We start from the raw sequence: 25629 nt of genomic DNA, 5'->3' as shown, positions 1-25629 counted from the left end.
CCTTTGGTGCCTGCACTGCAGGAAAGTTTCTCCAGGACAGGGATCTTGGCTCTCTCGGAGGGTGGGGTGGGCATAACCCTCACCTTATCATCTGCCGCTGCAGGTACTCATAACTGTTGGCGCTAGCTGGCCTTATTCGCCCATGGGTGCTACGGATGGTGATCAGCTGTCTGTGGAGGCAGAGCAAACCAGAGCTGTGACAGGTGCACATGGCCAGAGGGGGCCTCAGGCTCCCTCCCAGCCCTGGCAAGAGCAAGCACAGTATCCACCCTCACACACCGGCTGTCTGCAACTCACAGCCCAAAGTCCACAAACAAAACCTGCAGGACTTCCGACAACTGGGGGAAGACAGAAACACCATTCTGGACATAAAGTCAAAACCAAGCTAGGGGTGGTGGTGCACCTGGACAATCTCAGCACTTGGGAGACTGAGGCAGGAGGGTAGCAATCAAAGTCAGCCTGTACTGTTAGTACAAACTGAACTCAAGGTTAAGGCTCTTTGGCTATATAGAAAGGCCTTGTCTCCAGTAGTAAGTAAGTAAATAGTAATCGAAAACCAAAGGAAGGGGATCTTAGGGCCATGTGGCAGGCAGGTGTTTGCCGGGAGCTGTGGGTACACGGAGGGGAGGCCCTGCTTGGAAGGGACGTGGTGAAGGACGCAGGCGTGTGAGAGCAGGGCAGCTGTACATCATGGATGTGTAACTGTGGCAACTTCCTTCAAATGGCTACGGCTGCATCCTGTGTATTTTGCCTCCAAAAGGAAACAAGACTAAGGAAATAAGCGAGCTGGGCCCGCTTCTCCTCTCATCTGAGCTGTGTGGTTAAACACAGGCAGAAGTGTCCTTTACATGTAGACAGTAAGCCGCCATGATGCATGCTCAGAGAGCCATTGGTTACCATTTTACAACACACAGGAAGGAAGGCACAAAGAGACAAGCACCGTGACCAGGGATGGACCTTGATATTCATACCCTTCCAGTATTTCTCCATGTTTATGTCATTTCTTTAAAGAAGATGGAAAACCCACACACATAGGGCTTGCTCTCATCGTTTTCCAAGCTGTTAATATTCTACTGCCATGGAATCTAGTGTAGTTACAAGTAGCTAATTAACAAAAGCCAAGAAGATCTCTACCAACCAGATTCTTGGCCAGGTTGGTCCTCAGCCGCACTGTACAAAGCCTTCCACCCAGGACTGCACAGTTTGCACAGTGTCTGGTTGCTCGCCAGGAATGACCTATTGGACCTGTGGTGTACAGTCTACACTACGCTGTGAATGAGCCTCAGCTCCCAGCCGGTTCCATCTTTTTACTACAGTCAGTAACGCTGCAGCGCCATCCTGTGGTTTGAAAGGGAAACCTTGGCGGGAGGCCTCCCGCTTCCTGCTCGGGTTGGGGCAGTGGCAGCTTTGTAGTCTTAGGGTCTGCAGAGAGCTAGCACTCACTCCAGGCTGATTACTGTCTGGCAGCTTGCAGAGTCACTGTTGGGGTTTTGTGTAAGCTCCACCCCACACCTACCTGGCAATAGCCAGGTATGCCCCGCCCCAGAGATCTGGCCCACTATAAGAGGGGCTACTTGCCCCTCCTCTCTCTCTTTGCTCACCGCTCTCCCACATACTCTCACCTCTCTGCCCCTGGGGCTCTTCCCCCCCTCCACGTGGTCATGGCCGGCCTCCACTCTCTCTCTCTCCTCTCTCTCTCTCTCTCTCTCTCTCTCTCTCTCTCCCACTAACTCCCATCCCCTATTCTGAATAAACTCTATTCTATACCATGTCTGTGTGTGTGTGGTCCCTCAGGGGCAGAGGTGCCCAGGCAAGGGCCCGCCTGGATACCTTCCCGCCGCCTAGCCACACTTACCTAACCACCTATACCCCCACCTTTAAGCCTCATCATCCTGCTGAATCCTTCATTCTAGTAACCCTGACTCCTTCAGTCACAGTAGGACTTTCCCTCCTAGGTCTGTTCCCCAAGGAATAGAAAACTGGTGCTCAAATAAATACACACCAAAGTTCACAGCAGCACTAGTCACAACAGCTGAAAGACAGAAACTTCCCAAAGCCCTCCACGTGACGCATGCACGCAGGAAAGGCTTTCTATCCACAAAATGGGTTATTACTCCACTGTTAAGAAAGTAGTAAAATGTTGATTTCTGCTACTTTGTGGAGAAATCTCCTGAAGAGGCAGCTCAGAAAAGAAGGCAGACACCAAAGGTCACATACTATACTGTCCCATTTATAGGAGACATCTGGGAAAGGAACGCCAATGCCTTCCTGGGCTAAAGGGAGGTGGTAATGAGAAATGACCAGTAATGGTGCTGGGGATGTCTTCGGGGGACTAAATGGAGCTAGGATGGCCTAGAGACAGCCATTGTGGTGTCGGAGGCCACTGAAGCATGGCCTTTACGGTGGTCTCAAAGTAAGGGCAAGGAGTTGGAACTAAACATGCCCTGAAATCCCAATGCCAGAAACAACGACACAGGAGGACAGCAAGTTCTGAGGGCAGCCTGGACCTCACAGAGACTCCCTCAGAAAAGATGAGTGAACTCAGAAATAACAAATTCCTCCTTTCCCTTAGTCTCTGGAACATAACACTGACAGTGTTAAAGGTGAGAGGCTGGACCTGCTCCCCCATCTAGGAAACCACAGAGGTGGAACAGGCGATGGGGGCTGTGGAATGGCGTAGATGAATGGGTCTATACATAGGTAGGTGTGTGCATTTGCAAATGGAATAGCTGTATGTGCCTGAGGTCTGCAGGGCGGTGTCAGGGTCTATACAGGTAACCACCGTAGAAAAGTGCACCCAGGGCCTGCTCTGTACGCTGGACCCTGCAAACCTGGAGGGCGCCCTCTGGTGGCAATACTCACGGACCAGTCATCATCTCTACAGGCCGGTCGCAGGAGATGCACTTCACCCTCTCAAACAGTTTCCTGGAGGACAAGGTCAGTGGCCAGGGGTTAACAGGGCCTGAGGCAGGGGGATGGAGTGAGTTTAAGGTCCCTGAATCCCCTTTGTCTGTGCCTGTGGCCCTGGGACAGAATGCTAACCCACCCTCTGAAAGCTCAAAACTGCCACACAGCCATTTAAAAAGAAAAGAAAAGAAAATGGCCTTAAAGGAGGGAGGTATGTGGAACCTGATGGTGAGCCTGCCTGTCTGGGGACAGGAATCACTCACTGTCCAGGTAGGGCTGCCAATTGTGTAGGCTTGTCCTGGTTCCTTTCCCCTCTCTGAGCCTCAGTCTCCTCATCTGAAGAGAAGGCTAGAAGCCCTCCGCTCTGCCCCTCCCTCCCTGCCCCATCCCTTTGGCTGAGGTCTGGAATTCTGGGCTTTCCTCTGTTGGCAGCAGTAGCAGTAGTACCACCCTCGGTGAACTCACTTCTTAAAGCCTGCAGCGCTGTCGGGGTCGAATCGGAGGCCTTCTATCAGAAGCTTCCGGACCACCTTCCAGACCTCCTCTACGTCCTTCTTCAGGCTGTTCAGATCGCTCTGGACTAGCTGTCAATCAAAGGGAAGAAAGAAGTCCAGTCAGTCAGCTTAGCTCACCCAAACAACCTGCAGTCACACAAAGAATAAGATCAAGACATCCAGGGACTGGGGGCGGGAGGAAGGAAAACCATTTAGCTCTCGGCTTTGTGGGTACTCGGCACAGGGAGTTGCAGGGTGAGATTCCCAGTGGCCATTGCAAGAAACAATACCAGTTCCTGCCTCCAAACCTACTATTCTGCTCAACTGCAAGTCTGAAGGCTAGAAAACTATTTCTCCAGTGAACCCCATGCCCTGATTTTCATACATCAGACAAATATTTGTGAAAGGTTTGCATGTGAAGTGGACAGTTCCTTTAATATACTCACAAAGTACGGAAACATCACAATCAACTACTACTACTACTAGACCAGGTCTCTCTAGAGAGCACTGGCTGTTTTTCACAGATCCATTTGCCTCTTATCTCTCAAGTGGGATTAAAGACATTAAAAGATTAAAAGGATTAAAGGCATGCACCACCATGTCTGGCAAATTTATTATTTCTCGTTTTCAAAAGGGTTTTTGTTGATTTTTGGTGAATTTCACATCATGTGCTCAGTCCCCTTTGTCTCCCCATCCCTTCATATCTGCCCTCCACCCTGGCAATCTCCCTCTCCCCGAAATAATAATAAGAAAACAAGACAAACAAACAAACAAAATCTCCTGGCGAAAGCTGCAGTGTGTCCCACAGCATATCTTCTCTCTACCCATCTGTCCTTGCAAATGGTGATTGCAGTCAGTCATGGTCTGTCAAGGCCTCTGGCTTCTGCTATACTTTTAATACTGAATTGTCATGGGACTCCTCTGGGATGTTCTGCTATTGCCCTGTGTCATGGAGATCCTGCAGCTTTGGATCTGCAGGCCGGGCCCCTCACCTGTTCCACAGTTCATAGGTGGCATAGATGTTGAAGTGGGCCAACTTGGCCTGGGTGGCAGCTGAGTCGGTCAGCCCACCCGCTCTCTCGCACCCACACCACCAGGGCAAACTCTCCAGTACTGCCCGGGCTAGTTCACCCAATGCTGCAGCTTGCAAGGGGCCAAGCCAGCCCTGCCATGCCCCTGCCCAGCATGGCCATTGAGGTGGGACCAGTTAGGAGTGGAGTATTATTTCTTTTGAGGCACTGCTTCACTGTGTAGCTGACTCTGGCCTGGAACCCATATAATCCTCCTGCCTTAGTATCAGAAGAGCAGAAATTGCAGCCTTACACCTCCACACCTGGCTTCACACTCCGTTTTAGAACATCATTCTCCAAAGAAACTCCATTACCAGTCACCCCCATTTCCTCCAAATCCTCAGCCCCTGGCAATCAGTAACCTACTTTCTGTCTTTAGGATTTGTCTATTCAGGACCCCAATTCCCTTTCCCTGTAAGACAAGATCTTGCTACCTCAGCTTACCTCCAGACTCCGTAGCCCAGACGGGACTTGAACTTGTAATCCTCCTGAGTGCTGGGATTAGAAGTGTGCACCACTCCACCCACATTCCGAGTTTAGTGAGTTATATGATAGTTCCTGCTTGGGTCACATTTCCAGTCCAGCTTTAGAACCAGCTAGGCATCAGCAAGAGAAACCCGGGTCACCTGTGCTGTGGATGCTATGGGCTTATGACTTTGCATTCATTTGGGTCCTTCCTTTGATGAACACATCTCCACAAAGACAGTGCCCTCCTCTGCTTGGCTCGCTGCTTACCCAGAAAGGAGCACAGGGGCTGGGACTCTGTCTATGTTCCCAAGGTGTGGCACACTGAGGTAGTCACGAAATGTGAAATGAACAAATGACAGGCATTTCTGGAGAAAGCCTCCTCTAACCCCAACCTTCCAATTTTCTTGTACCACCCCAAGCGTTCTGGAAGTCAGCCTCCAACAGGGCTCCACACACGGCTGGACTCATAACACTGGAGCCAGTGTCTCGATACATTGGCATCGAATGGGGTCAGCTTGTATAACCAACAGTCTTATGCAGAATGGTGGGAGTGACTTCCACAGCTGTGTGGCAGAAGACATTGTACATTCTTCTTGCTGTCTTGGGTCACTGAGTGTGTGTGTGTGTGTGCGCGCGCGCGCGCGCGCGTGTGTGCGTGTGCGTGTGCGTGTGTGTGTGTCAGGGGAAGTTAGCTGCCATGTTATAAGGTCCCTTAATTGGCCCTAAGAAGGAATCATTAGATGAGAAACTGAAACATTTTGCCAACAGTCACATGAGGGTACAGACTTTGAAGTGGCTTCCTTAGCTCATTCAGATGATACAGCCAGGAGGGACACGTTCATCTGACCTTGTGAGCCACAGATCCTGAACCGTCCAGGGCGCTGCTTCTGAATCCTTCTTCAAAACTACCACTACTTGCTCTTTGAGGCTACAAAGCCCCGGGACATCTTGTTAAGTAGCAAGCGCTAACTAATAAAGGCTCACCTTAGTGTTCAAGTCCTTCCTAATGTGTTTCAGAGCCTTCTTCCAGTCAGACTCGTAGTTAGTGATCTTCAGGAGCACACTGTGGATCATCTCATTCAGCTCCATCGCCACCGTCTCCAAGTCCACTCGGTTTGCCTTGCTTGCCAACGTGTCCTTGTCAGCTTTCTAGGGAGAGGGCGTTCAGGGCAGCAAGACAGCCGGGAGGGGAGACCTCTTATCCCCGTGGTCAGTTTCTCTAATTGAAGGTCATGTGTGTATAGCCTTGGCTTAAGTTCAGTGTTCCTGTCTACACTGGCTCAAACACAGTTGTGGGATCTGAACCAGACAGGAAAGTTGCTGTGATTTTTATTTATTTATTTATTTATTTATTTATTTATTTATTTATTTATTTATTTTTAGTTTTTTTGAGACAGGGTTTCTCTGTGTAACCCTGGCTGTCCTGGAACTAACTCACTGTGTAGACCAGGCTGGCCTCGAATTCAGAAATCCACCTGCCTCTACCTCCCAAGTGCTGGGATCAAAGGTGTGTGCCACCACCCGGGCGATTTTTTTTTTTTTTAAGACAGTCTCATGTAGACCAGGCTGGCCTTGTATCCCATAGTCCAGGATGACCCTGAATTTCTGATTCTTCTGCTTTCTGTGGTGGAGTTATGGGTTCCTGTCACTGCACAGTTCATGTGCTGCGGTTTGGAGCCAGGCCTTCATGCGTGCCAGGATGGAACTCAGCCAATTAAGCTGCATCCCCAGACTGACTGATGCCTGATTTTTTTTTTATCTTGTTTTGTTTTTTGAGACAGGATCTTGCTATGTAGCCCTGGCCAGCCTGGGACTTATTTTGTAGACTAGGTTGGCCTTACACTCACAGGATCTCCCTGCCTCTGTCTCCTAAGTGGCGTGTGTCTCCACACCTGACCTGATGCTTGATTTTTTTTTTTTTTTTTTTTTTGGTTTTTTGGTTTTTTGGATTTGGTTTTGGTTTTTTTGACACATGGTTTCTCTGTATAGTCCTGGCTGTCCTGGAACTCACTCTGTAGACCAGGCTGGCCTCGAACTCAGAAATCCACCTGCCTCTGCCTCCCAGAGTGCTGGGATTACAGGCGTGCGCCACCACCGCCTGGCCTGATGCTTGATTTTAAAAATAATAGTGTCACCAGTCTCCAGTCATGGAAAAGAGGAGTGGGTAGGTAACTTTTGAGAGAAATGGGGTTTCCTGAATGAATAAAGGCAGAGCTAATGCTCCTGCTGCCTCGCCTGGGTGCTTCTGGTTCCCTGGTTGGCAAATCAGAGGCTCAGGATTAGCAGGGAGAGGAAATGGGTGGGGGGAGGGGGGCTGGGGGGGTCTCTGCTTACCTCATTCAGCTCCAGATCCATCACTTTTTTGTCTGCCTTAACCAGATCCAGCCTTTCTATTTCCGCCTTGAGGACCTAAGGACAGAACACAGGCAAGTCAGCCTTTGTCGTGACCTCCACTCTGTGCCTCCAGCTTTGCCGTGTGGACAAGCAGTGGGTGGGCACAAGGGCAAGGGCAAGCTGGTCCTTGGAGATGGTGTCAACCCAGAAGCAGCACAGACCGGGCTGGTCTGGGTTGTGGTCCACTTCCTTAGCTGTTGAAGGCCAGTTTACCTTATCTGATCTACAACGGGTCCCGGTGTACGGCTTCTAAAAGTGGAACACTAGTCGCAGACCACACACAGTGCCCAAGCGTTAAGGGGAAACTCTCACTTCCCGTCACATAATTTCAAGAAATCTCCTATTAGTGCTGGCCTGTCCCCTACTAATCTATTGTCCCCATGACAGGAGCAGCAGCTTGCTTGCTTGGGGAGAACTTCCCTTGTCCCCAGAGCCTAGGATGACGTTTTCTCTCTGGCCACACACTGACTTCTCTCTTCACTTCTGGTCTCCCTCACCCATAGGAACAACTGCCAACTTAGCTACTTGGTTCAGGACTGAAGTCTACAGTCTGCCTTGCGTTTATTCTGACTGGGATGCAAATGGAGGTCAGTGGGTATAGTTAACCTTCTTCACCTACCCTCCCTGTGTCCAAGCAGTGCTAAGGGTGGAGCTCAGGGCTCTGTGGATGCTAGGCAAGCACTCACTACCTCACCCTCAGTGTCCATCCCCTACCCGCTTTGCCACTGGCTCGAACATAAGAGTTAATGATCGGAGACCAGCCATGATGGTCTAAGAAATGACATTATGGATGGCAGTCACAAAGAACTAGGAGATGGAGCTTGTGTCTGCAACACCAACAAACACCCTACCTACCAGCTCTAGGCCAATTGCTTGAAATTTTTGACGTGAAAGATAAATGCATTTGTATCTTAAATTGATTATTTGGGGATTCTTATGTTATTTGAAATTAAGCTCAACTGTAACTCACGCCAAGTCATTACCACATCCGTCTTTTCTCCAGATGGTTTTCCAAGGTCACCAACAAGAGAGGGAGGTGTGGGAAAAAAGCCCCCCAGTCTGGACTCTCAGTCAACTGCTCTCTCTGGCCCAGTGCTAGCCTGCTTGCCTAGCATGCATGAGGGCCTGCGTTTATTCTCAAGCCCGAGGGAGGAATAACTGGTTCAGGGAAAATGTTATGAACATAATTGTTGGTGCAAGAAAGCCCCTTATTCACTCTCTGACCCCTTCAGCAAATGTCACTAAGCCTTAATTCTGTCCTTCTACCCTCAGGTTGATGACACAAAGGCTCTCAAGAATGGACACTGTCCAGGCCCTTTACATATGAGCAATTCTTTTAAAGAGGATTTATGTATATAAATGTTTTACCTGCATGTATGTATGGGTGCCACTGACAAGCATGGTGCTCATGGGATCCAGAGGAGGGCACTGAATCCCCTGACTCAGTTATGGGTGTTTGTATGGTTTTTGTTCTTGGTTCTTTGTTTGGTTTGGTTTTGGACAGGGTTTCTATGTGTAGCCCCAGCTGTCCTGGAACTCAATCTATAGACCAGCCTGGTTTCAAACTCACAGAGATCCACCTGCCTCTGCCTCCTGAATGCTAGGATTAAAAGTGTGTATCACCACTGCCCAGCTCTGGGGTTATAGTTTTTTTTTTTAAGATTTATTTATTATATGTAAGTACACTGTAGCTGTCTTCAGACACACGAGAAGAGGGCATCAGATCTCATTACAGATGGTTGTGAGCCACCATGTGGTTGCTGGGATTTGAACTCAGGACCTTTGGAAGAGCAGTTAATGCTCTTACCTGCTGAGCCATCTCTCTTGCCCCTGGAGTTATAGTTTTAAGCTGCCACGTAGATGCTGGGAATGAAACCCAGGTGCTCTGCAAAAGCCAGTAGTCTTAACTCCCTCCAGCCCCTGGGATTTATTTTTAATTGAAGGATAATTTATGCAGAATACAGTGTTGTCTAGTTCCCTTGTACTTTGTCAACCCTTGGGGGACGGTCTCGTAGTCCCGAGGAGTAAGTGTCCTGTGCCTCCCTCTTGGTCTTCAGACCTCCGAACCTTCAAGTCATCCATGCGAATCTGGAGCCTTTCCACTGCCCTGTCCAGCACCATGTAGTGACTCTTCATCGTATCTATCTGGTGGCCCCAAACTCTCTCCAGCTCTTCTTCCTAAACAGGAGAGACAGTGACATCCAAGGCCTCTGCTTCTGATACTGCTACAAGTGGAAGGGTCCTGAGACCAAGAAGAGATGCTAGGCCTGTGTGCACCAGTCTGTCACCTGACAGCACATGAAATACTTATGGACAGAGACAACAGCGCCCCTGGATTAACTGCATGGACGCCGCTGCTGTACCACCCCAGGCATGGCTTCAGAGCTTTATTGGGAGCGTGACAGTCAGGAGGCCAGATCCTAGCTCAAGCCAAGCCACCATCTTCTCAAAAGCCCCACTGTGATCACAACACTGACCTGCAGCCTGGCCTTCTGGAGGCTAATAATCTTTTCTTCCAGTACATTTACTGTGTTACCAAGCACACCCGAACTTCCCATGTTAGCTGAAAATAAAAGAGGGCGTTAAAAGGAATGACGGCGGAACGCGACTGGAGGGAGCCCCCATGTCTGTGCCATGCCCCTAAGGAAGACAGTGAGTCAGTCTGAGGACACACACGTGAAGAGAATAATAGATTTTTCTATTACAGTTTTTAAGAAACTCACAAAAGAAATTCTTTTGTGAACTAAGCATGGTAGTGCACGCCTTTAATCCCAGCACTCAGAGGAAAAAGCAGGCGGATCTCTGAGTTTGAGGCCATCCTGGTCTAAAGAGTGAGTTCCAGGACAGCCAGGGCTACCAGAGAAACCCTACCTTAGAGAAAGAGAAGGGAGAGAGAGAGAGAGAGAGAGAGAGAGAGAGAGAGAGAGAGAGAGAGAGAGAGAGAGGGAAGGAGAGAGGGAGGGGGAGACAGAGGAAGAGAGGGAGAGAGAGAAATTGACTGGTGCTTAAGTAACAGGAATGAGTGGCTAATGTTGGAAAACAGAGTTTGCTGAGGAAGCCTAAGGGGGCAGGCTACAGGGAGGAGCGGAGCCTCTGCTGCCCTCCCCAGATTGGCCAGGCCTACCTAGGTAATTTAAGCGCTGGTTTAAGGTGGTCGACAGTGTGGCAAACTCTTCTTTTAGGGAGTCATGTCGGCTGGGCATCTGGGCAATGTGGCTCATGGAGTACTGCACAGCCTTTTTCTTTTCTTCAGGACTCGAAGCTTGCATGGCATTTATCATGGCCTGGGACAGCATTGGTTTGGGTGTGAAGGGGTTAAAGGGTGCTGCAAACTCTTCAGGAAGCTCTTCCATCTCATCCTCACTGAAGGGGATGGTGGCAGTGGCCCCGCGGCCAAATCCTGCACCCAGGAAATCTGCAAAGGCCCCTAACGGCCCTGATGATGCAATGAACCCTGCTTTGGTAGCCAGTTGGCTTGCAGGAACATCCTGGACGGCCTTGACAGCATCTTTGGCTGCCTGGGCTGCTGTATTTGCTGCGGCTGCGTAGGCGGCGGCAGCTGCTGCAGCTATGGCAACAGCAGACCTCAGCTTCTTTATGGCGGACGGAGGGCCCTTCCGGCGTGGTTCTGGGGCCTTGTCCTTCTGGGGTCTGTCTTTGTAGATCACCTTTTTGAGGACTTTGGTTTCAGGAGCCTCATCTTTGGTGTCTATGTCTTCTTGGGGAGCCACGTCCTTGGGGATTTTGTGATAGGTAGCCCTCTCCTTGGGGGTCCTGTACCTGGGGACCCTTTCCTTGGAAATCTTCTCCTGAGCTCGTCTCTTGGGAGTCCCTTCCTGGGGAGCCCCTTCCGTAGGCATCTCTTCCTGGGGAGCCGCCCCTTCCGTAGGCATCTCTTCCTCGAGAGCCCCATATTCAGCGACGATCTCTTCCTGGGGAGCCTCTTCCATAGGTATCTCTTCCTGATAGCCTTCCGCGTAGTAATCCTCATATTCAGGCCCTTTTTCTTCAAGACCTGGGAGCCGGCGGGCGTCTTGTGGCAGTGGCTCAGTCCATGGTATTCCACTTTCCATGGCTGGGAAAGGAGCCCTGGGCATCGGGCCCGTAGGGCGAAATGGACCTAGGCCAGGCGGGTAGGAACCCATATCCCACATAGGCCAAACGTTACCCCTAGCCCAGCCTCTTGGTGGTAAGGTCCATGGACCTGGGGGAGCCATTCCAGGTCGAGGCCCATAGACTGGCATGAAACCAGGAACAGGCGCAAATCCAGGGACAGGGACAGGGACAGGGACAGCGACAGCCTGTCTCAGACTCTGTGTACGAGACACAGAGGCCTGAGCCTGCACTGCGCCCTGGACGTCGGGAAGTTGAGCAGCCCGAGCAAGCTCCTCTTCCCTGAGGACTCCTGTGGTTCCAAGCTGCACCAAGGTGGGCATGGTGGCGGCAGTGTGGATGGGGACATGAATGTCCTCAGGTTGCAGCTCCAAAGGAGACTCTGGAAGAGAGGTCATGCTCGGCCATACACTGGACGGCTCCACTTCCAGCTTATGCTGCCCCTGCAGGGGAAGGAGCTTGAGCTGGTTGGTCTGCTCTCATTCCTCCACGCCCTACTTCCGCCCCCTGTCCCCGGATCCAGGCCTTCCTTTTCCACTCACCGGAGCAAACATGGCCTCGTGGAGGCCACTCCAGAGCACCAGATCCTCGGGTTGGGGGACAGCACGAACCTTGTTCTGGAGGGTAACCTGTGTAGTGGGATGGAGAAAGTGAGTGGGGGCGGGGGGCGGGGCCAGCGTGTGTGGGTGTGGGTGTGGGTGTGGGGCTCCCACACCTACTCTTGGGGACTTTCCTGCTCACTGAAACCCTTCCCAGAGTGTGCTGTAACCCCTAGTGTACAGGGTAAGAGACTGCGATCCAAAGCTCCTTACCACTTCTCGCTGCAGGGCACCCAGCTTCCGGCTCTGTATTTTCAAGTCATCACCGAGAAGTTCTACTTTTTGTGGGTTTACCTGTCCAAGAAACCGAATCTGAGGCTGGGGTACGGGTTCTGGTCCCAGCCTGGCTGCTTCTCGCTATATTAGCTAACCGAGTGTGGAACGGAAAGGTGGAATTTCCCAGGAGAGAAAAAGGGTTAAAAAAAAAAAGTTTGGGAAATGTTGGGTTACAAAGTATTTAACAATCTTTGAATTTTTTCAGGACGCTGAATGGGTAGATTATGAAGACTCTTCAAGAGGGGCAAGGTCCCAAGGGTGGCAAAGCAGACACCGAAGGACTGGGAAGTGGAGTGTGAGTGAGGTGCATGACTTGAAGTTCACAGGAATCAATAAAAGTGTTAAAGGGGAAAAAGACTCTTTAAGGGGAGAGAGGGCGTGGAGCCCAGTTGGTCGCCTGCTTGCCAAGCATATCTGGAACCTCAGCTTGATTCCCAGTGTTGTATAAAACCAGGAGTGACTACTGCGTGCTTGCTGTGATGTGGGGCAGGACAATCAGATCTAAGCCAGTCTCTACTACAGGAGGCCAGGCTGGGCTACAAGGTACCCTGTCACAGAGCAGATCAACACTGAGGACACCGACTCTGCAAGAGACTGGCCAAGGAGGAATTATTTCTCAGACACACTTGCCCCAAGGTGTCCTTTCTAGCTTGCTACATTGAATCACTCTCTTTGGGGCAAAGGCCCAGCCGCAATGCTTTGTGGCTTGCAGGTGAAGACCTGGCTCCCCACTCCCCACTCCAGCTCCACTTCATCTGCTGTGGTCTGGAGGCTGCTGCCTCTCGCTTCAGGGATTCTGTGCCGCTCCGTGGCAGGTTGGGATGTCACACTGATGACACGGAGTAGTAGGAGCTCCCGCACCCGTACTAGGTTTAGCCTGCTTTTTAGAGTGGACGGTGCTTCCAGTGAAAGGAAAGCTGGTGAACCTGAATTCTGCAGCTGCCCAATACCCGGGCAACCCTGAACCTGCCAGCATCTGCACAATGGCTCCCAACCATCTGTAACTTCAGTCCTAGGGGATCTGACAGCTTCTTCTGAACTCCGCGTGCACCAGACACACACATGGCACACACACATGCAGATGAGCAAAACATCCAGACACAAAACATTAAAACATACACCACCCACCCACCCACTCACCCCACCCACCCCACCCACCCCCACCCCATCCCCCTGCATTTTAAGCAATTTAGAAAGTAAAAAACAATAAATTCTGTTATTTTTCCTAAGTCAAGATGAAGTTCCAGTTACTGATACCTGAGGGATCACAGAAAGTTCAGGGGAACGGGGCAAATGGTTTGCTAGCGTGGCATAAACCTTTCTCCTCCCTTTCTGGTAGAGCAAAGAGAGAGCGATGACTACCTTATCAAATATAAACTTGATCGTGTCCACATCCTTCTGGACAGTTTCAACGGTGCTCTTGAGTATATGAAGGTCGCTCAGCAGATCCTGAAGAGTCTTGGTAAACTGGACAGGGAGAAAAGGGAGGAAGCCATGAAATTGGGTGTAGAAAGAATATGTCGCATTAGAAGCTTTTGGTGACAGCCACCTACGGCATCTTCTTGGTTCTTGAAAGGCCTAAAATGGATGTACCCAGAGACCAGCAAAGGAAACTGAGAGCAGGCTATGATCTCCAAGCAGCCTGGGTAGGAAAGGCACCCAATGTAGTTCTTCCTCCCCGTCTCCCTTCCCTTTCCCCTTCCCCTCCCCTCCTCTCCCTCCTCCCCTTTCCTCTTTCTGCTTCTCCCCTTTCCTCTCTTCTCCCTTCTCCCCTCTCTTCCCTTCTCCTCTCTTCTACCCTCTGTCCCCACTTCCCCCCTCTTCCCCTTTCCCCCTCTTTCCCTCTCTCTCTCTCATTGTGTGTGTGTCCATGTGTGTCCATGTGTGTGTGTCTGTGTCCATGTGTGTGTCCATGTGTGCGTGTGTGTGTGTGTGTGTATGATGTATATTGGACATGAAGGCGCTAGAGAGGCAGTATAAGCAGTCCTCATGTGGGAACCCTTGGAGGCTCAGAGCAGGGGAGATGAGACTTGCACATTTATTTATTTTGATTTAAAGTGGTGGATTGACTGGCTTTTTGAGGCAGAGTCTCACTGTGTAGCCCAGGCTGCCTGGGAACTTACGTATATAGCCTACACTGACTTAGAGTTCTCCTGCCTCTGCTCCCAAGTCCTGTGGAGTCATAGTTTGCAGAGACCCCTCTGGTTGCATGTAGAGACAGACTGGCTGGTGAGAGGGGTCATGGCAGGGCTTTGGAGGTGACCTCTGAACCAGAAGCTCATGTCTGAGAAGCTGGGCTCGTAGACCCAGCTCACAGCAACTGGTGATTTTCTGTGACTTTCTAGGCTTTGATTCTTCAGCTATAAAGTGAGTGGGAGTGAAAACACGGTCATGTGTATAAACACCCCAAGGTGTGATTAGCCATTTCACACATAACAAAATTAACCATTTCACACAAAACAAAACTGGTACAAGCCAATGCTTCTCTACAATTATACTAAGAGCAAATGTATGATTTATATACATTATAATTTATATACATTTTAAGGATGGAACTTCCTGGTAAAAGATGAAGAGTGACAGAATGTGTAACAGTAAGATATAGTTATGCCAGGTATGGGGGCACATGCCTTTAATCCCAGCACTTGGGAGGCAAAGGCAGGTGGATCTCTGTGACTTCAAGGCCAGCCTGGTCTACAGAGCAAGTTCTCTATATAGTCAGGGCTACACAGAGAAACACTGTCTTGAAAAAACAAAAACAAAAATCCAGCTACATGCTATGTAAAAGGCGTGTTTTAGTGTGTGCATGCGTGTGTGTGTGTGTGTGTGTGTGTGTGTGTGTGTGTGTGTCTGTCTGTCTGTCTGTGTGTCTGTGTGTCTGTGTGTGTGTCTGTGTGTGTGTGTGTCTGTGTGTGTCTGTGTGTGTGTCTCTGTGTGTGTGTGTGTCTATGTGTGTGTACCCCAGAGGTCACCCTGAATGTTGTTCTCAGTCACCATCCACCTCATTTTTTGAGCCAAGACTTTCAGTGGGGGCTGCAGATCACTGATGGGTGCAGGGTGAGGGGCCAGCAGCCCAGGCCCTCTGGGGTCTGCATTGCAGCATTAGGATTCCAGGTGGAGGCCACATGCCTGGCTTCTCATGTGGTTGGAGGGGGTAGAACTTAGATCCTCATGTGTGTGTGACAAACACCTTACCAACTGGGGCATCTCGTCAGCCCAAGAGACACATTTATTTCTTTGTTGTGTATCCCAGGCTGGACTGAAACTTGAACTCCTTGGCCTCAGCAGTAGGAATGCTAAATTAAGTTTCCAGGCTTGAGACACATTGATAACACAAAGTTATAAATAATTTGGAAAGAAAAGAAAAAGATATTCTCTGAAAGCAGTGATCTAAAGAAACCTAGAAGGGCTGTACCAAGACCAAACAAAAGCAACGCATCAGCACCTACTGGATGCAGGAGCAGTGTGCACAGAGGCTTTTATTGTAGCTACCAGGGACTACGTCACTCAAAAAATATCTCAATGCAATGGCTCAATCTTCCATCTTAAGGCACTGAAACAGCTTGTAGTGACGGTTCATGACCATAACTCCTAAAGTCAGGAGGCAGAGGCAGAAGGCAGGAAGGTAAGGTCATTCTCGGTTACATGACAAGTTTGGGGGCTATCCTGGGCTATGCAAGACTCAAAACTAGCTAGCTGCTGGTCATGGTGATGTATGCAAACATAAAGGGTCCCTTTCTCAACAAACAAACAAATAGAAATTTTAACTGATTAAACCAAGCAATACGTGAGAGCCGTGTGGCATGGCCAAGTTGTATTAGTAAGTAGCAGGAGTTCAATCAAGTCCTTATCTAAAAGTCACTTAATATAACAGCAGTTAAAAAAAATCCCATCTGTGAAAAAGTAGTCAATTCTGAGTGAGGTGACTCATGCTTTTAGCTCCAGCACTTGGGAGGCAGAGAGAAACAGGCAGGTGTCTACCAGTTTGAGGCCAGCCTGGTCTGCACCATGAGTTCCGGGCTAGCCAAGGCTGTGTTGTGAGACCCTGTCTGGAACAACAACAAAGCGACCAGCCAAACGAACAGAACCAAGCAACAGTGCGTCATCTCAGTGAGTCACAAAAAAAGCATTTATTAAAATCCAGCCTACTTTCAAGGTAAAAATGCCTGTTAGAACTTCCTCAGCCCAGGGCTGAAAGACCTAGGTGTCAGCGCCAGAGCATTAGTGTGTGTGTGTGTGTGTGTGTGTGTGTGTGTGTCCTTAACTCCACCCCCAGGGGACGCTCTCCTCTGACCTCTACCGGCACCAAACACACATGTGGTGCACATACACACATGCAGGCAAAATACTGATACACAGAAAGAGTAATAAATCTAAAATAAAAGATGTATTACATTAAAAAAAATTTTAAAATCAAAGTGCAGAGAAAACGATGATTAGAACTAATAAGTTAGTTCAGCAAGTGTGTAGAATAAATACAGTATCATTTCACAAAAAGCAATTGTATCCCCAGGCTTCCCAAAATGGAGAAAGTAATCTCACTTCACAGCAGTAAAGAAGGCTACAGTTCTGAGGAGGAAATTCAATGAAGGCGACACATCCTTAATCAGCACTTGAGAAGCAGAGACACTGAAAATTCAAGGTTATCTTGTGCTATAGCTAGTTCAAGGCTAGGCTTGAACAGAACAGCCAAACAAGATCAGCAAGAAGGCCTGGATGGAGAGAGTCTGGCCAGCCCAGCCCACCACCCAGCCCGCCACCCAGCCCGGCAAGCAGGGCTCTGTCAGGCCTTGCCCTTCCCTCCCCGCCCCCAACCCCATTCCCTCGGCTTAGCTCAGTCCCCTCTGCTCACACTCCTAAATTCAGCCACCAAGGTCTAGTCCCTTATTTGGCCACTTCTCCCTCCTAATTAACATGCCCAGTTAAAATTAATCACCTCATCCTAACACAGGGTTTCCTCTGTTCCCCTTATAAACCATTTGCCTATGGGCCATATCTGTCTTCTCTCTCCCTGGAGTCGGTCTTTTGTCCTCCGGGATAAATATCTCTTCCCTATCTTCCTTTTTTCCCTTCTCATCCTCTAACTCCTGTCTGTGTCTCTTATTCCCTCTGGAACAAATAACTCTCCCCTGTGCTGAGCCCGTGTCTTTCCTTTCACCATCCATGGGTTCCATCCATGTCCTGGTTAGTTAGGCCAATACATATTTCTCAAATAATTAGAAAATATCCTCTCCTCATGATTCTGGCTTAAAATAATTTTATTTATCCTTTAACATACATGTACACAATGTATATGTGGTAAAAATGTAAAACATTTTTTTATGTATGGGTGTTGTTTTGCCTGCAGTCTTTTTTTTTTTAAGATTTATTTATTTTATGTATGGGAGTATACTGCCACTCTCTTTAATTGGATCCCATTACAGATGGTTGTGAGCCACCATGTGGTTGCTGGGATTTGAACTCAGGGCCTCTGGAAGAGCAGTCAGTGCTCTTAACCACTGAGCCATCTCTCCAGCCCTGCCTGCAGTCTTATCTGTGTGTCATGTGACTGCCTGGTACCTTAGGAGTCCAGAAGAGGACATCAGGTCCCCTGGGTCTGGAGTTATATAGTTGTGAGCTGCTTTGTGGGTGCTGGGAATGGATCCTGATCCTCAGGAAAGGCAGCCAGTGCTCTTAACCACCAAGCCCCAGACTGCCCTGTGCCCTGGCCACACTCTCCAGACTTATCTACCAACCCAATCTAATCCAATCCCCATCGGGTAAGTTCACAAAGGTTGGTAAACACAGTTCTCATGCACTTTCCTGGCTCCGGAACAGCCACAGCAATTTTAAAGAGCAACGCAGGAGACCTGTGCGAGCAGGTTCCAAATATCAAGACTAGAGTCATGAGCACAGTGTGGCGGGCGGAGCTGGGACTAGAAGTCAGGGTCAGAGCACTAGTCCGGTATCCACAAAGCCCTGGCTTCTGTCTCCGATGAGGCGAAAGAAATGCAGCGTGGTGTTGACAAGAGGAAGGATGCACGGATCAGCAAAATAAAGTTGATGGCCTGGAGACAGACTGGCAGGCTCCCATTTAACTAATATGTAAAATTGTATTTATTTTATGTGTACACATTTTTTGTCTGCATTTATGTCTGTGTTTCACATGTGCACATGACGCCCCCACAGAGGGCAGAAGAGAGCATCAGGTTCCCAGGGACTCGAGTTACAGATGGTGTTGGCAACCCTGTGTGTGCGGTGTGTGCTGGGGATTGAGCCAGAGTCCCCTGGTGCAGCAGCCAGTGCTCTTAATGGTTACAGGATAATTAGATATTCACGTGTAAAAGTTGTCTCGTGTGGTGGTTTGGGTCTGTAGTACCAGCTACTTGGAAGGCTGAGGCAGAAGGATCACTTGAGCCTAGGAGCCAGTTTAAGGTCTTGTCTCAAAAAAAAAAAAAAAGTGGGAGCCAGATATGCTAGAGAGACAGCTCAACAGTTCAGGGCACTTGGTGCTTTCTAGAGGAACAGAATTCAATTCCCAGCACCCATGTAATTCCAGCTCCAAAGGCTCTAGCGCCCTCTTCTGGCCCCCAAAGGCAAATGCACAGGTGCACACACTCCTACACAGACACAAATGAACAACATAATTATGAACAAAAAAGTAAGTTATTTTAAAGTGGTTTGTGACCCTGGCTGTCCTGGAACTCAATATGTAGGCCAGGATGTCCTCAGACACATAGAGATCTGCCTCTGCTGTTGAGTGTTCAGAATAAAGGTGTGTCTTTTTAAAGGACCCACAGAAACTTCTGCATTGATGTTCATAAGAGCAGGAGCCATAACAGCCCAAGATGACAAGAGCCCAAATGTCCATGAGCTGAGAAGTCAAATGTAGCAAATGCATAGAAAGCCTGTATCACTCGGCAATAGAATAACAAGGCACTGGCAAATGCTTTGCAGAGGTTTTTTTTTTGGGGGGGGGGGGTTCGAGACAGGGTTTCTCTGTGTAGCCCTAGCTGTCCTGGAACTCACTTTGTAGACCAGGTTGGCCTCAAACTCAGAAATCCTCCTGCCTCTGCCTCCCAAGTGCTGGGATTAAAGGCGTGTGCCACCACCGCCAGGCCTTCACAGAGGTTAAGCTGGGAAACCTTATGACACAATGAAATTCTGGGAACTCAAGCGGGCAGAAGTGGGTGTGACTGCAAGTCATTAAGGAATCTCTCCTGGGGCTCTTGATAATGTCCTAAAATTAGATGGCAAGAGTCTCACAATTCTGTGAATGCACTACAGCTGCGATCAGTATTGGAATCTTGGAGCTGGTATCGATTGCCACAAACGCCAATGAGCAGAGACAAGAACTGAACCTGCTAAGCTGTGCTGTGTTCAGAGAGCTGGTGATCCCCGAAGACAGTGTTAAATCAACACCCACGGTGTGCTGCCTTCCGCCTCAGCTCTAGCCGACAGGCTGTATAAGGAGGCTCAAAGGCAGGTGTCCTGCCTGCGGTCATCAGGTCGGTGATGTCTGTGTCTCCGTTGCCATTCCTTGAACTCTCACTTTCTGGAAACTGAGTCTAGTTAGTGTCTGCTAGTGTCAACCCTGTGTTCCTCTAGGTCTATACTGGGGAATTAACTCAGGACAAGCAAGCCAGTAACTATGTATATCTACTTAGCTATTCATAGCATGTGTGCGATGCTTTTCTAGAATACGGAATATAAAAATGCCCTATCCACTCCCATCTCCAGTCATAACTGATTTCCATATACTTTCAGTACATGAATTTTCTGCTTATGTCAGATATCTTAATAAAATAGTAAAATACCACTGTGGTGATGATGAGGATGATGACGATGATGATGAAAGTGTCTCCCTCTGTGTAGCCCTGGTTACAGAGTCCCTACAACCAACACCCTTAAGGAACATTATACAACCCCCAAATCCAAATTAATTGTGAAGTAATTTTAATTTGTGTGATGTACAATAGGCATACTTTGGAGAAGGGTAGGGAGGCCATTTGGAACAGCCTCAGAAACAAAGGGCTAATGTCATTCTTTTCTCCTTTGATGCTGGGTGCCAGAAACATTCTTTAAGAAAGCCAGGGTCTCAGGCTGGAGAGATGGCTCAGCGGTCAAGAGCACTGACTGCTCTTCCAGAGGTCCCAAGTCCAAATCTCAGCAACCACATGGTAGCTCACAACCATCTGTAATGAGATCTGATGCCCTCTTCTGGTGTCTGAAGACAGCTACAGTGTACTTACATATAATAAATAAATACATCTTTAAAAAAAAAAAAAAAAGAAAAGAAAACCAGGGTCTCAACCAGACAGGAGGGACCAACAAAGGCAGTTTTCCAGGGAGATGAGGGATCTGGGGGCTCAAAAGGGGGCCCAAAATTTGAAAGAAATCTACTAGAGGAAGCTGGTGTGGGAAGTGCTGGGGCTGGTTGGGCTGGTGACAGACAGTGGGTTACAATCTGGCAAAGATGGTGGATGGCTGAGGCTACCACAGCAGCTCAATCTCTCTCTCTCTCTCTCTCTCTCTCTCTCTCTCTCTCTCTCTCTCTCTCTCTCTCTCTCTCTGTCTGTCTCTCCCCCACCCCACCCCAAGGTTTCTCTGTGTAGCCTTGGCTGTCCTGGAACTTGCTTTGTAGACCAGGCTGGCCTTGAACTAACAGAGATCTGCCCGTCTTTAAAAGTGTGCACCACCACCACCTGGCAGTTTTCTCTTTTCTTTTTCCTTTCTCTCCCTCCCTCTCCTTTCCATCCTCCCTGTCTTCCTAACACAGGGATCTGGCTATCTAGTTGTGCCTTGAACCTGATATGTAGACCAACTTGACCTTCTGCCTCTCCAGTCCTGGGGTTACAGACATGTGTCTCCTCTGCATTCGCAGTTTCCCAATCCAGTAGCCCTCACCTGGGCTGGTGGGCACCTGGCAGTCTCTGGAGGTGTTTTCAGTGGCTGTAAGAAGGCGGCGCTTCCAGTGTCTGTGGGTGTTACTCGGTACCTCTAATGCACAGAACAGTTCCAAGCCACAGAGAGTGACCCTGCTATGTCAATAGTATTGGGATGGCAAAACCTGACAGCCAAACCCTGGTAATAATGAGTTATTGTGGGACCAGTGTGCGTGGGCCTTGGACCCACCATGGGGCAGGAGGTCTCTGGTGTTTGTGTTGGTTTTCCAGTCACCCTCTGCCTTCTCTGGTGTAAGTTCTGAGAACCACAGTCTTTTTTTGTGCCTTAAGGGGTGACAACTAAGGGTGGCAGGATCCAAGCATCCCAGAGAAAGGCCGTGGAGGGGATCCCAGCATCTCTGTGACACCTGGCCTGCACCCTCACTGTCTAGCTCGGGCAGACACTGACCAAGGCAGCTCCCATTCTTCTCGTACCAGGCACCATGGCAACTTCATCCAGTCATCCATTAGCATGCGCTAATGGACAGAACATTCCTTTTCGGTACAGACAGTCCTCTGAGGGGTACAGTGCCAGGTCTGATCCTGTCCACGAGGCCTCTCCTGAGCAGAGCAGGTGATCTTCCTTGGCTTCTCAGGGCACTGGAGAGTTCTGGAAGCCTTTACTTAGCAAGATCAAAGACCAGGGAGGCAGGCTGTGGCTAGCACTTCCAACATCCGTGTCCATCTGTCCTGCCGTGAGGCTCTAGGCTCTCAGGGGCAGCCTTGTCTCCAGCAGTGTTGTCTTGAAGCTCAACAAGGCTGATGCTGGCCCAGGCATCCCTGCTCTGCTCTGTTCCTGAACACATGAACGCGTCCTTTTGCATAATTTCAAGACCTTTTATTGCCCTGGAAGAAAATTCTTTCTTCATCAGCAGGGACTCCTCATGCTTCTTCTTCCTAGAAGCCACAAATCCTCTCTCTGGTTCTTCCGATATTTGCCTCTTCTACACACTCTATATCAAAGGACTCCCAGAGCATGTGGTCCTTGCAGCAGAATGACCGACCCTTGACCCTTCTTCCGGGGTTGCTTGGCTCTTTTGCCTGGAGTCAGACCTGGCTGTGGTGACCAGGTGGAGTTTCTGTGCCCTCCAGCACTCCACAGCCTCAGGCCTCTGTGTTCCCACAGGGCCGGGGCCTCCTGACTCACTGAGATTGTGTCCCTGTTTTCCTGCTCAGGAGAAATCTCTGAGTGATGTTGATAGCGCCCCAGGCAGAGCACCTTGAATGTGGCACTGCATGATTTACAGTTAACGAGAGATTTTTTTTTTAAGGTAGGCTCTCATGTGATCCAGACCAGCCCTGAATTGAATATCAAGGATGACCTCGAACCCCAGACTTTTCTGTATCACTCACATACTGGGATGCAGCCTCCATACCTGGCTTATGTGTTGTCTGGATAGAACCCAGGGCCTCATGCATGCTAGGCGGGCCTTTCTAGCCGAGCTGTCTCTCGGGACACAGTTCATGTGAATCCCAACTACAATCTTGGGATAAGGAAACACCCATCAATAGTTATCACCCTTTCCTGCTAGCAGAAGGGGCTGGAGTTAGTCCTCCTGTCCACTCTGCCAGGGTTTTGATGGCTTCTCTGTTTCCCAGTGTAATGACCTCGCATGGCTCAGTTAACCTGCACCTCAGATGCACCATCTGAAGACTGGGATTAGTAAACGCATGAGGGGCCGTCACTGTTTTCCTGGACAGAGAGCAACCCAGGGAAGGGAAGAAGGAAATGGGACAGGCCAGGTGCACAGCTCAGGAAAGTCAGGAGACACAACACTGAGAGATAGGAGGGCAGCCTGTTCCTTTTTTCTTTCTTTTAATGTAAGTACAGTGTTGCTGTCTTCAGACACACCAGAAGAGGACGTCAGATCTCATTACAGATGGTTGGGAGGCACCATGTGGTTGCTGGGATTTGAACTCAGGACCTTCTGAAGAGCAGTCAGTGCTCTTAACCGCTGAGCCATCTCTCCAGTCCCCCCCTCCCTGCCTCTTGCAGCCTGTTTCTTTAGTCATCTCTACAAACTCCTGAGTTGAAGATTTCACACCTGCAACCCCTTGGTCAGACCCAGCAGCCTGTCTGTGGCTGGTGCCCAGTTTAGGCTCTCATCTGAGACTTGTTGGGTGACTGGCATAATTCTGAGGACTCTGCCACACATTGGGGGTGAGAAGAGCCCTTCCTATCTCTAAATTGCTAGTGGCAATTCTCTACTTCTCTCGTCTAGGGTTCTCCTAACCATCAGGGCACATAGACTGGTGGAGACTGGAACACCGTGCCTCAACACAGTGCCTCACTCAGTCTGGACCTGAAGCCTTGCTCCTGACTCAAAATGTCACCTTTCTTCTTAGCTTAAACTCTATTTCCCAATCCCCTCCACCCCACGTCTTACAAGGCCTAGGATTTACTTAGTTCTAGCTGAGTGTCAAGGATTCTTCCTCTACACACCAGAAGCTCCAGAAGGAGGTGTAACTCTGATCTCCATTTCACAGACTGTGGAATGGGGGTGGGGAAGTGGGGGGAAGTGGGAGATTGGGGGGAGTGGGGGAGGTGAGGGAGGTGGGGGGTGTGGAGGGTGAGCTGCTTAAGGCCCACGGCTCAAAGCGGATGTGTGGTCAGAGCAGACGTACCCTCAGCTGAGAGACATCTGGGCGGCCTCTGTGGGGTACACCAGTGTGCAGGTGTTTGATTGAATCTGTTTTCAGTTCTTTTGATTTCATACCCTAGTGTGAGCTGCTGTCACAGTCACATGGTGACTCTGTTTCCCCTCTTGAGACCGGTGAGCTGTGTTCCAGACAAGCTTCTTCCACTTCTTGCAGCAGCAGCTGGTGAGAGTTGAGTTCTCCTGTCAACAGTCCTTCTTCACTGGCGATGAAGCCTAGGGCCATGTGCTTGCCAGGACAGTACACTACCACAGCACTAGGCCCTCAAGACGAGGTCTGAGAGACAGCTCAGGCTAGCCTTGAACCTGGGTACCTCTTGGCTCACCTTCCCAAGTGTTGGCATGCACGCCTGGATGTTTCCAGCCCCTCCCCTCTTTTAAATTAATTACATTCATCATTGTTGTTCTCTGTGTGCACGTGTGTGCAGATCCAGGGACTTTGTGGAGATCAGAGGATATGTGGAGTCAATTCTCTCCTTCCACCATGTGGGTCCCAGGGGGTCGACTCGGGTCCTCAACCTTGGCCCTAAACAGCTCTACCTTCTGAGTTATCTTCTTTTTATTTAATTTTTATTTATTTATTTTATGTATGAGCATATTGTCGCTGTCTTCAGACACACCAGGAGAGGGCATCGAATCCCATTACAGATGGTTGTGAGTCACCATGTGGTTGCTGGGAATTGAACTCAGGTCCTCTGGAAGAGCAATCAGTGCTCCTAACCACTGAGCCATCTCTCCAGCCCCTGCTGAGCCATCTTAAAGGCGTTGTTTCTCTTTCCTTTTCATTTAAAAAAGTTTAACGATTGATTCATTTTATTCTGTGTAGAGGGTTTCCCTGCATGTTTGTGTGAACACCATGTTCACACCTGGCGTCCTTGAAGGTTGGATAAGGGCATTAGAATGGGGTTCATGGATGGCTGTGAACCTGGGGACTGGGAATTGAACCCAGGTCCTCTGTAAGAATAGCAAGATTTTAGGCAGGCTTCAAACTCAGAGATCCACCTGTTTCAGCCTCCTGAATGCTGGGATTAAAAGTGTCCACCACCGAAAACCGTAGCAACAAATGTTCTTAACTGCCTATCTATCTCCCCAGCCTCTGGTTTTCTTTTTTTATTCTTTCTGAACTAGTTTTGTTGATATAACTACATTCTAGAGTAGGAAGAATTGGGGCATGACATTTCATTTGAGTCAAGCACTTGATTCAGCTCCTGGTTTCAGATTTACTGGCTGTGGAGCCTCCAACAAATTGTAGAGCTTTTCTGAGTATCAGTTGTAAATGCTCCTCACCTACAGAACAGGGATAATTACCCATTGCATGGCGACTTCTCGGGGATTTGTATTCATTCATTTTATCTGTGTCTCTTGCCAAGATGAAGCTCCTATTGTCATGATGACTATAGTGTCTCCCCGATGACAGATCCTCATATTAATTGATTTTTGAGATAGGGCTCTCTGTGCTGAAATTCACTCTGTAAACCAGGCTGTCCATGAACTTATAGAGCTCCATCTGCCTCTGCCTCCCAAGTGCTGGGATTAAAGATGTGCACCACCACCATGCAGTCTCATTTTTTTTTTTAAATTGAAGAGTCACATGACACAATATTTTGTGTTATTATTATTGGACCAGGGGTCCTATGTACCTAGGCTGGTGTGGAATTTGCCTTGAACTTCGGACCCTCCAGCCTCTTCTCCCAAATGCTAGGATTCCTAGCATGAGCACATGCTTT

The 25629-nt window shown here is 49.3% G+C and overlaps 1 protein-coding gene across 1 annotated transcript in view; it reads right to left on the bottom strand.

Annotated features, from left to right (window-relative positions):
• Positions 1 to 25629, bottom strand: part of C10H16orf96 (chromosome 10 C16orf96 homolog) — a 33451-nt gene that overhangs the window by 6182 nt on the left and 1640 nt on the right. Inside the window, exons 2-12 of the mRNA XM_052196003.1 lie at positions 13579 to 13788; positions 12259 to 12339; positions 11989 to 12075; positions 10458 to 11889; positions 9811 to 9896; positions 9401 to 9511; positions 7274 to 7348; positions 5924 to 6088; positions 3373 to 3491; positions 2863 to 2925; positions 84 to 170 (exon numbers count right to left, since the gene is read on the bottom strand). Coding sequence (XP_052051963.1) covers positions 84 to 170; positions 2863 to 2925; positions 3373 to 3491; positions 5924 to 6088; positions 7274 to 7348; positions 9401 to 9511; positions 9811 to 9896; positions 10458 to 11889; positions 11989 to 12075; positions 12259 to 12339; positions 13579 to 13788 — 2516 coding nt within the window. The remainder of the gene's footprint in view (positions 1 to 83; positions 171 to 2862; positions 2926 to 3372; positions 3492 to 5923; positions 6089 to 7273; positions 7349 to 9400; positions 9512 to 9810; positions 9897 to 10457; positions 11890 to 11988; positions 12076 to 12258; positions 12340 to 13578; positions 13789 to 25629) is intronic.

Source organism: Apodemus sylvaticus, chromosome 10 (assembly GCF_947179515.1).
Source record: "Apodemus sylvaticus chromosome 10, mApoSyl1.1, whole genome shotgun sequence".
Classification (NCBI taxonomy): Eukaryota; Metazoa; Chordata; class Mammalia; order Rodentia; family Muridae; genus Apodemus; species Apodemus sylvaticus.
The sequence above is the reverse complement of the archived record's forward strand: the minus strand, read 5'-3'. Positions and strand labels throughout refer to the sequence as shown.